This window comes from Mustela putorius, unplaced genomic scaffold (assembly GCF_011764305.1).
Source record: "Mustela putorius furo isolate JIRA1106 unplaced genomic scaffold, ASM1176430v1.1 tig00000382_pilon_pilon_pilon, whole genome shotgun sequence".
NCBI lineage: Eukaryota > Metazoa > Chordata > Mammalia > Carnivora > Mustelidae > Mustela > Mustela putorius.
The window spans coordinates 2,119,545-2,135,520 of record NW_025421367.1 but is presented as its reverse complement, the minus strand read 5'-3'; the positions used below and the strand labels follow the sequence as shown (position 1 = coordinate 2,135,520).

Genomic DNA, 15,976 nt, shown 5'->3' with positions numbered 1-15,976 from the left:
AGTAGGCAAGAAAATACAATGGAGAAAAGAGGGTTGTTCAATAAGTTGTGGTGGGAAAACTGGACAGTTACATGCTAAAGAATAAAACTGGAGAGGTGACTGGGTAGCTCAGCTGGTTAAATGTCTGCCTTCAGCATTGGTCATGATCCCAGGGTCCCAGGATCAGGCCCTGCATCAGCCTCCCTACTTAGGGGAAAACCTGTTTCTTCCTCTCCTTCTACCCCCCTCCTCCAGCTTTTGCACTCTCTCTCACTCTATCTCAAATAGATAAAATCTTAAAAAAAAAAAAAAAGAAAGAAACTGGATCACTATCTTACACCATACACAAAATTAAATTCAAAATAGATAAGGACTTGAATATAAGACCTGAAACCATAAAACTTCTAGAAGAAAACAGGCAGTAAACTCTGACAATGTAGACTGAATAATATTTTTTTGGCTCAATCTCCTCAGGCAAGGGCAGCAAAAGCTAAAATAAATAAATGGGATTATATGGTGTTTACAAAGTAAAAAGTTTTTGCACAAAAATAGCAACTGTCAACAAAATGAAAAGACAATCTATTGAATGGGAGAAGATATTTGCAAATCATACATCCAAGAAGGGGTTAATATCTAAAGTATATAAAAAACTCACACAATTAAAAAAAAAAATCCAAACCACCCCATAAAAAATTGAAAAAAATTAAAACAACAACAACAACAACAACAAAAATAAAAAATAAAAAACCAAAACAATAAATACAAGGGTTTGAACAGACATTTTCCCAAAGATCACACATGGATGGCCTAGGGACATGAAAAGATGATCAGTTTCACTAATTGTCTTAGAAAACAAATCAAAACCACAATGAGATATCACCTCACATTGATCAGACTGACTAATCAAAAAGACAAAAAATGACGGGAGTGGGCTAGAACATTAAAGAAAAGGAAACGTTGTATGCCGTTGCTGGGAATGTTGATTGGTGCTACCAGTATTGAGGTTCCCCCCCAAAATTAAAAATAGAAATACCATATGATCCAGCAATTCCACTTCTGGGTCTTTAACTGAAGCAAATGAAAACACCAGTTCAAAGAGATATTTGCACTTTAATGTTCATTGCAGCATTATTTACAATAGCCAATGTGTGGAATCAACCTAATGTCCATTGAGATAAAAGGATAAAGAAGATGTGGTGTATATATACAATCGACTACTACTCAGCCATAAAAAAGAGTGAAGTCTTGTCACTTGTGACAACATGAATGGATCTACAGGGTATTATGCCAAGTGAAATAAGTGGGACAGAGAAAGGGCAAATACTCTATGATTTCACTTACTTGTGGAATTTAAACAAAACAAAACACACCAAACAAAAAAAGTAGAAGGAGACCCATAAACACAGAGAATAAACTAGTGGTTGCCAGAGGGTAGAAGGTGGGATGGGCAAAATGGGTAAAAGGTAGTGGGAGGTACAGCCTTCCAGTTATGGAATGTGTAAGTCATGGAGATGAAAGGTACAAGCATTGGGGATTTAGTATGGCAATACTGTTACATGGTGACAGATGGTAGCCCCACGTGTGAACAAAGCAGAACATACAAACTTGTAGAATTACTGTGTGGTACACCTGAGACTAATTATGTGTTAACTATACTTCAAAAAAATTAAAGTGATAAAGAAGGACATTATATACTGAGAAATTGAAAAATTCATTAGGAAGATATAATAATAATAAATGTATATGTGTATAATAAAGCAGTCCAAAATATATGAAGAAAAATGGTAAAACTGATAGTTCCATAATAATATTTAGAAACATCAATACCCCACTTTCAATAATGAATAGAAAAACTAGAGCAAAGATCAATAAGGAAACATAGGACTCCATAATAAAGTGAAAATTTTCACTTCCAGAATGGTATATATAATATAGTATATTATTAAGTTTTGAACTTGAGAATATCAAATCACAGGCTCATTAACAAAGCAAATAATATTCATCGTCTGTGACATATAATTCTATTTATGGGTAAACATTTCCTCTATATGAACCTCACATTTTCCCTCTGTGAAACAGCTTAATAACCTGTGGTAGATGTAGACAGTCCTAATAAGGTAATTTGCAAAGTACTATCTTTATAACCCTCCATAAACGTTTAGGTTAATACGTATATTATTACTAAAATAGTGAAAATGATGAAGCATTGCAGAGCGTTTTGCAGAACCCAACAATTAAGAATACTGTCTAGTAAAACAAACAAACTCCCCCCAAACAAGAAACAGCTTTTAGTTAATTTGTACAACAGTACTTTAGGTGATATAAAATAATGCCTTCATACACTGAGATCTTTTTTTTGTCCCCGGAAAAGGATAAGCAATTTTCTAGTTTCAGTAAGTATTCTTATTTTTTTTGCAGCCTTGGTGTACAATTAATTGTTGTTGTTGTGAATATGAGATTTGAAAAGAAAATGGGTATTTTGGGACACCTGGGTGGCTCAGTCGATTAAGTGTCTGCCTTTAGCTTGGGTCCTGATCCCAGGATCCTGGGACTGAGTCCAGAGTTGGGCTCCCTGCTCAGCGGGGATTCTGCTTCTCTCTCTCTCCCTCTGTCCCTCACTCTGCTCATGCTGTCTCTCTTTTTTTCTCTCTCTCTCTCTCAATAAATAAAATCTTTAAAAAAAAGAAAATGGATACTTTGATAACATAACTTATTTTCCCTTCCTTCCTCCCATTATACTATTTAGAGGAGATATATTTGAGTAAATCGTTTCTTCTAGAAGTAATTGTTTCCCTTTTTTAATACTTTGCCCTTGATGTGGGAAGATTTGTTACTTTATTTGTGATGCAGCAAAAAATTTTCCAGTAGCAGAGTTAAAAAAACTTCCTAAGGCCTAATGGAAGAATGAGTTAGGTCGCAATGAGAAAACCATTAAGCTTTATTGAAGTAGTATCCCATATCCTGTCATTAGCATGTCATGTACAGTAAAGCAGCCATAGTGAACTAGTTAGGTAAATAGATGATGACACCGGGCTTGAATGGCCTTCGGTCATGCTGCCACCACTAACTAGCTATATGTAATTAACCTCTCTGCACTTGAGCTTTCATGTGTAAAATGGAAAGGTAAATAGTAATGCTGACATCATAGGGATACTGTAAAGAGCAGTAGATAGTGTATATAAGAAACTTAGAATAATGACTACTATATAGGAAACAATATACCTTAGTTATTATTATTGATAGAAACAGTCTAGAATGCAAAGGTATAATCATTTATATACAAATTTAATTGTGAGTAACGGCCAAATAATTCTAACTACCCTATTTTGTGAGTGGGGAAATTGAGTCTATAATATCTTCAAATGTTTATCCTAAAAACCTTGAGGTAAATACTAGGACCTGGAGACATCTTGTAAAACCTATCCCAGCCTATTTCATACCAGAAGGCTTCTCTTTTATTGAAAAATGACACTGTATCATACAGTAAAGAAAATACTATATGCCTATGATCCATATTATTTAACCAGGAAATGTTTTTCAGATTAGAGTACCATCTCTGAAGGTAGTGAGAGTAATAAAGCAGTAATACCCGAAGCTGAAGGGGCATAGCAAGAAGCCTACCCAAAGAGAGAAATTTATCTGAAATCTCATGTTTTATCATTTAAAAATGGTGAATGTTTATTTATTTGACACAGAGAGACAGAGGAATCACAAGTAGGCAGAGAGGCACGCAGAGAGAGAGAGAGAGAGAGAGAGGAGGAAGCAGGCTCCTTGCTGAGCAGAGAGCCCTATGCGAGCCTTGATCCCAGGACCCTAAGATCATGACCTGAGCCGAAGGCAGAGGCTTTAACCCACTGAGCCACCCAGGTGCCCACCTGTAAATCCCTTTTACAAAGATGGCTCAGAAAGCTAAGAAGGAAGCCCCTGCCCCTCCCAAAGCCGGAGCCAAGGCAAAGGCTTTGAAGGCCAAGAAAGCGGTGCTGAAAAGAGTCCACAGTTACAAAAAAAAGAAGATCCGCACATCACCTACGTTCGGACGACCCAAGACTCTGCGTCTCCGAAGGCAGCCCAAATACCCTCGAAAAAGCGCCCCCAGGAGAAATAAGCTTCATCACTATGCCATCATCAAGGTCCCCCTGACCACTGAGTCAGCCATGAAGAAAAGAGAAGACAACAACACACTTGTGTTCATTGTGGATGTCAAGGCCAACAGGCACCAGATCAAACAGGCTGTGAAGAAGCTCTATGACATTAGTGTAGCCAAGGTCAACACCTTGATCAGGCCTGATGGAGAGAAGAAGGCATACATTCGGCTGGCCCCTGACTATGATGCTTTGGATGTTGCCAACAAAATTGGGATCATCTAAGCTGAGTCCAGCTGGCTAAATCCAAATACAGGTTTTTTTCATGATAAAAAAAATAATAAAAATAAAAACGGTGAATGTGTCCTTTGACTCCTGTATTAATCGCATTCTGGTAGGAAACACCTGGCATTTTCAAACTGCGTAACTGAGAATTTTATAAAGAGCTTGTATATAAAGGTGTAGGTAGGTTTTAGGGCAATCATAAAGTAGTACCACAGGTCCAGTGACAGGTTGGGTTCATGAATGTCACTCGGAGGCCTGCAGAGACCAGGAAAGGTGGAGTAACCACAACCCAGCGTAGTGGGAAGATGTGCCCAGTAGGGGTTCTGGCTTTGTGCAACAGGATGCAGACAACACAAAGCACTCCAGGAGGGGTATCCGGGACATAAATGTCCTGTCACCCATCTCCAGCCTGCACCTCTGATGGGGGAAAGCAACGGGCATGGCAGCACAGGAAGGGGGCCTGGGGTCTCCTCCGCAAGTCAGCTGGTAAGGGCACACAGAGGACGCGGAAGGCTGAAGGCCGTGGAGAAGAGCAAACGGTAGATCTCTGGCACATTTATGCGCATTTACGTCTGCTCCGACATTCAAGTGACTAAGTACTTACCCACTAAAACTCCCACCTGACGTTTCAGGAAAAGTGATTCTTCAGGGTGAAAGGGTTTGTGTGTCCTGGTTCGGGTAGCATAGAAATGAATTCTTGCCTGCAAAGTTGATCTTTGGCAATTTTGAATCCCTCACTGGGGGCTGTATTTGTTTTCTCTTGCTGGGTAACGAATCACCAGAAAGTCAGTGAATGTAAGCAGTGCGTGTTTGTCACCTCACAATTTCTGTGCTCAGATGTATGGGTGCAGCATTTCTGGATTCTTCGGGATCCAGACGTGGGGCTTGCCCGACAGGAATCAAGGTGCTGGAGAAGGGCTGTGGTGTTCACCTGAGCGTGGGGCTTCTCTGCCGGCGCTCTCTGGTTGCTGCAGAATTGATTTCCTTGTAGCTGTAGAGCCAAGGAGCTGTTTCTCTTCCGGCTACCAGCTGGAGACTTCTCTCAGCTCCTACAAGGTGTCTGCAGTTCCTTGCCACGTGGCCTCCATTTGAGGTTGGCAACACAGAATTCTTGTTTCCTTACAGGCCTGCTGGAGTGGGTCTCTCTGACTTCCAGGACCAGCTGGAGGAAAACTCCCCTTTTAAAGGGCTCATGTGATTCTGCTACATGCAGATAATCTATTTGAAGGTCAAGGGATTTGGGACCTGAACTACATTTATAAAACCACTTCACATCAGTGATTGATTGAATCACAGGGGGGACAGTGTGTGTACATCGGGGGGCTAAGGATTTTGAGGATCGTCCTGGAATGTTGCCTACCACCCGGGGCCCAAATAAATCAAAGTGGAATCACCTGTGACTTTCCTGATACAAGCAGTATTTTCTGTTCACACAAAGCTTCATTATTAGTGACATCTTTTATTTTGCCTAGATTCAGCAGGTACAGGTCACTCCAAATTGTAAATGTAGTCTCAACTGAAATTTAAAATGCCCAGCCCCATGGAGTCATCATTATTTTGTTTGTAATTTAAAGTTCTCCTTTTGTCAGTCCCACAGATCCGTATGAAGAAGGGGGTCGTGACTGGGATTCTTGTTTCTTTCCACCCCTTTGAGATTCTAATTCTGCCAAGGTATTCTGGTTGAAGACCAGGGAAAGAGAGAGAAACAGAGTGGACCAGAGAAGGTCCTTAGTGTGGCACACCCTGGCAGGTGTTTACATCTAACCTCTCTCCTGAGCTGTCTGAAGATTCGTTAGAGAGCCCTCCCCCTCCAGTCTCTCCTTCTCCTTTAAATGTGTGTGTGCAGGCTCAAGTGCACACACTCCTTCCCTCCCTTCTTCACTCACCTACACACATCGCCGGGGATCTCCAACTTGCTGATCGCCTAGTGCAGGCTGAGGTACTATCTTCCAGCTCTTGGACATAAAGCTCCTAACTCAGCCCCCAGACATTTGGAGGGTTTCCTCCAACAGCATTCAGCCGTGGGGGATAGAGATTTGTTAGTGCCATTGAGCAAATTTTCATACATTTATGATGCTTGCCTAGAGAGTTTGATAAATCTCTCTGTTGTCTTGTTCATCTTTTTGTAACTGAATTGGAGATGCTCCTCCTAGTTTTCTAGATTCTAAGTACTTTGTTAGACACATGACTTAATTTGCATATGGAATCTTAATTATCTAACTGTTAAATTTTAGTGTAAACTTACCAATTGTTTCCTTTTTCCTTCCTTTTTTTGAACGAGTAATATTTTTCTTAACATTTAACTTTATATTTTAAAAATTGTATCTAATGTGAGAAAGTTAAACTGAATCAGAAACCTTTTCCTAAATCTTAAAAGATCTGGCAACTCTCAGTGCTCGAATTTATTATCCTCATTAAAAACAAACAAACAAACAAACAAAAAACCAAAAAAACCCAAAAAACCAAATGGGAGTTCCTTCCCCTTCTCCTCCCTTTTTCTTTGCTTCAACTTTATTATTTAATGTAAAAAGGCTGGCATTTTGGCCATTTTCTTCTAGTTGGTAAAGGTTTTATTTATTTATTTATATTTTATTTTATTTTATTTTATTTTATTTTATTTCTTTTCAGTTGTTTTGCCTATGTTATTCAATCCATGCAATTTTGCCAGGTATCTACTGCTACCCTCAATTTACAGATGAACACACTGAGCCTCACAAAGACTAAATGACTTGGCCAAGGAATTTAGCCTTAAAGCTAAAATTTGAAACCAGATTTCCTGGTTCTAAGCCTGGGTATTTACCACTATATCCCTTTGAACATCCAATTTATATGTCTCATGTATCTAATCTGAAAAATAATTGACTGGAAAACAGTGTGCATTTATTTATATACAATGCCTCCCAAGAGTGAAGACTTCAGGCAAAAAGGAACATAGATAGGGGCTCCTGGGTGGCTCAGTCAGTTAAATGTCTGTCTTCTGCTCAAGTCATGATCCTAAGGTCCTGGGATCGAGCCCCGCACAGAGCCCCGTATTAGGTTCCCTGCTCAGCAAGAAGCCTGCTTCTCCCTCTCCCACTCCCCCGGGTTGTGCTCCCTCTTTTGCTGTGTTTCTCTCTGTCAAATAAATAAATAAAATCTTAAAAAAACAAAACAAAAAAAACCCCAAAACAACAACAACAACAAAAAAAACCCCATAGCTATAGCTGACAGGCAAATACTTTCTAGCCCTTTAAGAAATCTTATCTTGGGGGCTACCTGGGTGGCTCAGTGGGTTAAAGCCTGTACCTTTGGCTCAGATTATGGTCCCAGGGTCCTGGGATCCAGCCCCGCATCAGGCTCCCTGCTCAGCAGAGAGCCTGCTTCCTCTTCTCTCTCTCTCTGCCTGCCTCTCTGCCTACTTGTAATCTGTCTGTCAAACAAATTAAAAAAAAAAAAAAAAGAAAGAAAGAAACAAATCTTATCACTTCTAAACACTTATAATATCTTGGACAATGACATTCCGCTTAGGTTTTTCTTTTGTCTTGTTTTTTTTTGTTTTTTGTTTTTTTAATGGCAGGCAAGGTTTCTGTGCAGTTTGATTGAGAGGTGTCAAATGGGACTCCAAAAAAGATGTAGGGAAATAATCATCCCTGAGATGCCAGTACTCCCACCAGAAATCTTTCGAGCACTTTTAGCTTCCATCCTGACAGTTTGAATTTCAACCATGTTAGTCCTCTGTGATATATTTAGAAAAACTGTCTGTGGAACATTAAGATAGTTCTAAGGGCCTAAAGATTTTAGAACTCTGTGCGTTAGCAGACTGATGGTCTAGGATGGCATTGAGGAAAACTCGACAATGTTGGTATTTATGAGTTCATTGAGAACATGGTAGACTGAATGTGATCCTATGTGGTTTGCAAAGGCAGATTCTTTACAGGAAACAAGAGGTATCTTGAGTTCACAATCAGTCCAGTGAAGCCAGACTATGCTAAGAAGGCTGCTCTTGTGTTCACTACTCAGCATTAAAGATGTGGGTGGGTGAGAACAGTTGGCTGGAAATGGCACCTAATGACACAAACACCTGGTTGGTGGGACAGAAACTGCTACAGGCAGAAGACAAATTCTCTCGGCCCCTCTGAGGACTTCTGTGGGGTCTAACTTTTCCCCAAGTAGTCCTTGATCTTTGGAGATGCATGGGCTTTAATTTTGCCAAAAAGGAATGTCTATGTATACCAGAGTTACATCACAGCAGCCCTATTTTAGGCCAAAATAGTGTATACATTTATACCCTCAGAGTAGTTGGAGCTTTTGAAAACAATCGTTTAAAGTTCATAGAAAATTTATTAAATCATTTCTGAGAGTTGAGATTCATAGACCCTCTATGTCTCCCACTCTACAGTTCCTTGGTAAAGATAGATTCAAGGAGGCACAACTGGATTTAAGTATAGTGTTAAAGTTTAATGATGGTTAAGTTAGATTGGAGGACATGGTTGGGTTTTCTGTCTTCTAGGAACTTAGACTGCAGGAACCCAACCTATTTAGGTGGGAGTAAGCAGAAAGCCTGGAATTACATAGCACTTTCTGGGTGGCTCTGGGGAAGAAGCAGCTATGTCTAGTTTTAAGACGGTGTCAGCCTGGATATAGGTGCTCCATGCTGCCGCCAAGAGCAGATGCGTCCTGTACCCCCACCCCGTCTTGTAAATTTCCACAGATATTGAGCTCTCATCACTGTCACCAAGCAAGATCAAAAGTACCTATGCACACATACGCACTAAATCAAGAGCAGGAAAAAAATCACTGCTTCTGCCTCCCTGCAGGTGTTGTTGATTGTAGGGGGATTCTATTTTAATTAAAGGGGGGGGATAAAGACTTTCATTGTAAATACTGCTCCACTGCAGATTTCTTCTAGAAGATGTGCATCCTGTTGAAAATCAGTTGATTCTAAAAATCCAGAGCTAAAAGAACATTTTTGACAGCAGTGGCAAAAGCAATAACAACAAAAAAAAGTCAGTAAATTTTCATCTATATTATGTTTATTATGGAAAATGAAATGCAAAAAAATCATACTTAAATTTTTTTCAGGGTGAAACTAAGTCATCCATTAAATTTCCTTCCTTCCTTCATTCAAAAGTCAAATCCAAAATGAGAACAGAAGTGTATATAATTTCAAAATCTTGATTTATCCTTATATAAACCTTAAGATTCCATCTTTTTCCTAGGAAATGTAGGATAATTCCTGGAGGATGGGGGCTTTCTTGAATAAACCATTTATGACTTTCATATATAGACATCATGAAAAGACATAGATTTAAATTCTAATATTGATACATTCATAAATGGAATTCACTTTGAATATTACTGTTTCTTTAGAGATTTAACACTATACTTTTGGTCTTTCTCAGTTGAGCATTTATACACATAAATGATTTTCACATTGATAGCTATATAGTTTTTCTGGGTGGCATTTAAATTAATACACATATTCCAAAATAATTACATGAATTTATCTTTTAAGCAATAGGAAATAATTGACAAACATGAAGATTTTAGGTATCCTGCTCTTATAAACAAGTATATTTTTAGCAGTTAAAAACAGAGCTCAGTTGTAATTGTAGTGTTATTATTGGTTAACCTTTTATTTTTATCTATGATATAAAGATGGCACATTCATTCTCTAAAACATAGATTTGTATTAAATATTATTAACTTTCTACTGAGAAGTGGTTATTTTTACACTTTGCCACTCAGAATTCTCTATTAATGGGAACTTTCCTATATCCATTTCAATCTTCAACCTAATATCCAGCCAACAAATTTTGAGTGTCAGGAAATCAGGGTCAAATTTGATTAGATTTTAGGAACCAGATCAGAATTTTTATCTCTAATAGAGTATTTCCTTTTAGAAAAAATGAGAGAAACTCAAACATCAGTTCGCCAACTGGAATTGTGATAAATTGACAAATGTCCGGTGTTGATGTTTCCTGGCTAATGTCTCTCATCTCATTATCTAGTTCACACAGCATTGCTTGTTATCAATAATAGTAACTTATTTGAGTCCATTTAAGGAACTCCTGATTGTTCATATTCTATTATCCTACCAACATCGTCTGCAGTTTTTAAAAAAATTTCACTCTGACTTCTCTTTGGCGTTGCTAAACATTGTTTTGCCAATCTCAACAGAATGCTTACAATCATTTTCCACTTTGAGTGTTTTGAAATCTAGGGACGGTTCTCTAAAAAAAGGTAGGGCTTTTACCAGCCTGTGCAAGTAAGTGTACAAATGGAGCCTACAAAACATTAATTTTCCCTACTGTTTGCCTTTACCAGATATAAAATTAGGTGCATGAACAGTAGCATCAAACCTTTGAAGCTGCTCAGGTACCAGTCTATGCCTGAGTGAGACACTGACTAGATTTTCATAGTGAGGCTCAGCTTTCTGAAGCACCAAATCTGCTACCTGGGAGTAGAACACCATTTACTGGGGAGTTATTTGATTCAATATTAATGTATGTAGAACAGAACTGTCATGGAAAGATGCGGTTTCCAATTAGTTGTTTTGTGATTTTAAATATTAACAGTATGAATAAAATGCATTTATGTGTATGTGTGTGTATATATATATATATATATAGCTGTGTAAGCTATTTACAGTTATGCCATGTGTACATTTTTATGTGCAGACAATGAAAATACTCATTGATTAGCCCTTTTGAGGCTTTTGAACAACTGTTTCTTTTTCTTGCTTTCCTACGACTCCTTGAGGATTTAGATAATTCATACAAGGTATGTACACAATCACACCCATAGTATGTACATCCTAGCCACACACTTAACACAGAAAGGATGTGTGAGGAATGTAAATCATCCCAGCGGTCAAAGAACTGACCTTACCTGTGACAAATGGCACAGTTAATTAAGCCGGCCTATTTAGTAACATGCCAGTGTACAGCCAACGTATTCAGCCTTTGAGATAAGTACATTATCGACTTTCAGAGATGATTAAAAGAAACAAACAAACAAAACAGCCCTTTCTGACCTTCAAAAATGAAAGGACAAATTCTGTTACTGAATACATATGCACACTTCTGTTGGCTTTATTCATGTTTGTACATGTGCCTACTTGATGGCAGAACTGGGTTTTGAAATGGGACACAGCATGTGATTTTTTTTTTCTACACATAAAAAGAGAAACCAACCACTCACAGACTGTACACACTTACAAAATGCATTGACGCACCACGACCAGCTATAGTATTATGCACAACATACTGTTCACACGTTAGTACAGCAGAGATAAGTACATTTGGAAATTTAGTAATTATTAGTATATTTCCTTCTTGAGTTTTCAGGCCCTGTTGACCTTTCTCAGCCTCAGGAAAAGCTATCTCCAGATGTCCTAAAAACAAAAATTAGTCTCTCCTTTCCTCTAGGGATGGCAGAGCGTGACTATAATACTGCTATCTTCGTATTTACCAACATAGTTTCAAGAGGTGATGGAAAAACATTAGGAAAAACAATTCTCTCAAAGATGTGGCCTAAAATAAATGTTAAGGAATCTCAACTACAATCATGAGGAGATCCTGATAAACATGGGTATGCCCCTTCTACCCATTCAGCACAGTTTGCTCTATAGGTAGTCTTTACGGGATATTAGAGCAATGATACGAATCAGAAAAAAATTTACGTGCTTAAAAGCTTTGTTAAATAGACACTTGAATTTTTTAAAGTAACAAAGAGTAATGCTGGCCGCAACGTCAAAAAGAAGCTATAATTTTCACCCTGCAAATAAAAGGATGAGATCCCCACATCATAAGAGATCAAGAAGGAAGTTAGCACTTCTCTCCCACTTTTTTCTCCTTAGCACACTTAAATCACTAGGGTATTTCTAATTGTAATTATCACCATGCTGACTGGTCATCAGAATCTTTTTCTGAAGTGTAAAATATGTGACTTATTCCTACAGGTGTGCAGCCAATTGATTCTGAGCTTGAACTGAAAAAAGACTTGATGAAGGATTAGTACTTAGAAACACCCATCTGGAACACCATTTTCTGTAAGGCATTATTTGAGGCCCCTTTTGAAGAGAGTACTCATGTTTTAGTTAGTTTACATTTGGAACCCATTTTTTTCATAGCTAAGGCTGGTAATCCTCTAGGCAGAGTTAAGTGGGTTTTCTACACCCAAATATCCAGGAAGAGTGATTACTATGTGTCTAACCTCTCCGTTTCAATGAAGTTTCGGTTTGGAGCTGGCTTGAATTCTAAGCTCGTGAGACTTTTTGACTCCTTTTTGTCTTCGCTAGTATGAAGACAGAGATGTCGACCGTATCCCTACTGATGCTCACCGGTGCCGTACCTCTGTAATGGAGCTCCTAAACAAGTATTTCTAGCAAGAAAGCAGAAGTTATGCTTTTGCTTATTTTATCCTGTGGGTTGCAGTCAGTCTTCATGGAGCAAACCATATTCTATGATGGAGTGCCCATAGAGATGCACTTGCTGGTATTAACTGCCTCTTTTTGGCACATTATTGCTTGGCTTTAATTTCATTTTCAACAGTCTTTATTCTCAAGATAAGTATCTGAGATATCTGGGTCTTAAAAAAACAACAACAAAACACCAAACTTGTGAATAACATCTTGTTGCACCATTCTGGCCTGCAAGGTCATTTCACCAAGGCCCATGGTGATTTAAATGTTCTTTACAATTATCATCACCTTGATTTAACTGATAGTCGACAGTAATTTTTCAGGATTTTTTTTGTTGTTTCTATCTACATGTATATACAGATATACTGGATTTACTTTGAGAGAGGTTATTTGGTTGTGGCAAGTAAGTAGTTTAGCTGGTGAATGTTCACAGTTAAGAGTAGCTGTAATGACCTCTGGCAGATGTCACTGATTACTTGTGAGACAGATTTTTTCCACCTCAATCCATCTTCATTTATGTCCTTGGTCATCACAAATCAAGTTTATCTTGGTTCTGTAGCCAAGGAAAAATTTTTTTCCCCCCAAGAGTAGGATAAAGTTCATGGAAATGTTTCAGTATTTACAAGACTATATTTTTACCCTTTTGCAAAAGTGTCTAAAATTTTGTAGACATCCTTAAGCCCATGTGTCTGCACAGATGACGGTTGTAATTAGTCAGCAAGTTGCAGAATTTCATGAAGAAGGATATAGTTACAAGAATGGACAGGAGATTCAGTGTATCACCTGTTATTTGCCAGGTGGCAGCAGCTGACCCACATTTGGAGAGATTCAACCAAAAGGGCCACACACAGCATCAAAGAACATTGCTAACAGAAAACAAAATGCTCAGATATCAATATAAAATAGCAAACACTGAAGCAGACACAGACAAGACTTCTGGTTCACTGTGTAGACAAAATAGGGGTGGGGACAAGATGGTCAGCTCATTTATCCAAGATACTGCTCAGTTCACCCTGTTATTATCACAAAGGGAAATTCACAGGCCTCATTTCTCAAATACCACTCAGGACAAAGCAGGAGAGAGTAAACAGCATCATTTCCATGGCAGCATTGTAGACGATGAGTAAATCAGACTGGTCGAGGCCTACCCATGGCTGCAAAGGCCCAGTTTTCAGTAAAAACACATATATGTATATGCAAACCTTATCCTAAGATATTGTTTTCTTTATACTGATTCTTAAAAAGTAGACAAGGGAAGTGGTGAATTATATGATACTAGAAATGGACAAATTTTTTTTAACACTTGCACAATATGTAGGAGGAATAGAAGATATTTTCTCACATTTTGGCAGCAAACAGTAACTGAGTGGATACAGCAAAGGCCAAATAATTTACTTTAACAGCACACTTATATATATTCTCTGTAAACACATTTTAAAGTCACATTATATTATAATCTTCATGTGGTATATACAGGTACTCCCGGAATGATGGGAATTCCTAGAAATGAGAGGAATAACATTGGAATAAGCAAGGAACCATAAAACCTGAAAACTCTCAGAGGCAACCCAAAGTCATTTTCTTCTTCTGTTATCTACCTTAAAATGGCAAGCCCCTATCAAGGATTTGGTTCCAAAATTCAACCTCTAGGGTATATGGTACACATGCATATTCACTACAGTTTATTTAACTTTTGCTCTGTAAGCAGTAACATGAAGAATACTGGTATCCAAAATAACAATTATCAGACAATTCTAAAGATTCAGAAATCATCAAAAACTGAGTTATATTCAATGCAGCTGAACTTGTCAAGATAGGAAAACATACCAATATATTTTATAAATACTTCATTTTGGACGCAAACATAAAGGTTTCTTTGACCTAACAAAATGTTCAACTTATGCCATTGGTCCAAAACACAAACATAAATGAGGATTTTACTATGTGTAAAGCGGTTGGTCTGTGGCATCAAAGCCAATAATCCAGAAAGAGATGATTAGGAAAGCACTGAAGATAAACATAGGATAGCTGACGCAATGACATATTTCTTACGGTCATTAAAATAGAAAAAAAAAAATCAATATTTAAATTCTAGTATTTACTAGGTAAGCCATATAGCATCTGAACATCTTAAATGTCTCATTATCTTCCAGGCACTGTGTTCTAACTCATCTCTCTTATGCTCCTGGCTTAAGAAATATTTTATATTTATCTACCCAATAAGGTATTTCCTCCATATATTTCAATGACTAAAAAGCATTCAGGAGGAGGAAAACATCTAAAAGAAATTAAGGATAAAACCAATTTTCAACCTGGTATATGTCATACAGGTAAGGTGAGAATAGAGCCAAACAAGCTCAAAGAATTTGCCACAAAAACCGTTTTCCACGTTCATTTGTTGGATGAACCTAAAGCGTCACGAACGCCTTACTGCATGTCAATGCCGTGTCACAGACTGAAGGGAAGGAAAATCTTCAAATCAAGGTTTTATGTGGTTTGAGTACTCAGGGTATCCTATAGCAAAAGCAGAGCTTATCTTCAATAGTCTCCTTAATTAGCCATTTAATGGTCCATTTTATTACTGTTTTGAAAAGCTGTTCCTTCCTTAAGAGTCAATAAACAACCAAACAAGAAAGGTTTCCTCCTATTCTGTGACTATCCCTGGAGTGGGAGTAAAGTAAAGGTGAAGAGTTAAACCATTAAAGCTTAAGAAGGAAAGGCTAGTTCTAGTACCAAAAAAACCCGGTTAGAGGTACTTCATCAAACGTGAAGTCTTAACCCTGAGAGGCACCACCGCAACGCTGAATTTAGTTTTAAGTAATTCAGTGTAATTTTCCTAATTTGTTTCCTGTGCGACAAAGGCCGACAACTCTCTCAGGCTTCTGCTTCACCTTTAATTTGAATTATTTATAATTTTTAAACTTCACAACTTATAAATTTAGAATTACAAATTTATAAGTTAAGTTGAGCTCTTTATAATTCATGTGGTGACACCAAACTCATGAAAATAAATATTATTCCCAGATGCTTAAATTCTTCTTTTTCTCCTATTTTAATGCCGGAACAGCCTGTTCTAGCCACTTCCCGGCAGAGGATTACCTGGGGCCCACCCGTCTGGGGCAGGTACTGTTGACAGCGGCTACTGTGTACCTAGGGTGTTCTCCGTGCATATACAGCATGTAGGCCAACGCCTGAGGGAGACAGCCAGGGAGGACGGGCTCAGAGC

General features: G+C 38.2%; 1 protein-coding gene across 1 annotated transcript; it reads left to right on the top strand.

Moving 5' to 3' along the window:
- Nucleotides 1-3,875: 3,875 nt before the first annotated feature.
- On the top strand, nucleotides 3,876-4,346 carry LOC101691140 (60S ribosomal protein L23a-like). Its single transcript, XM_045079424.1, has one exon. It carries the CDS (start codon nucleotides 3,876-3,878, stop codon nucleotides 4,344-4,346), a length of 471 nt encoding a protein of 156 aa, XP_044935359.1.
- Nucleotides 4,347-15,976: the final 11,630 nt, after the last annotated feature.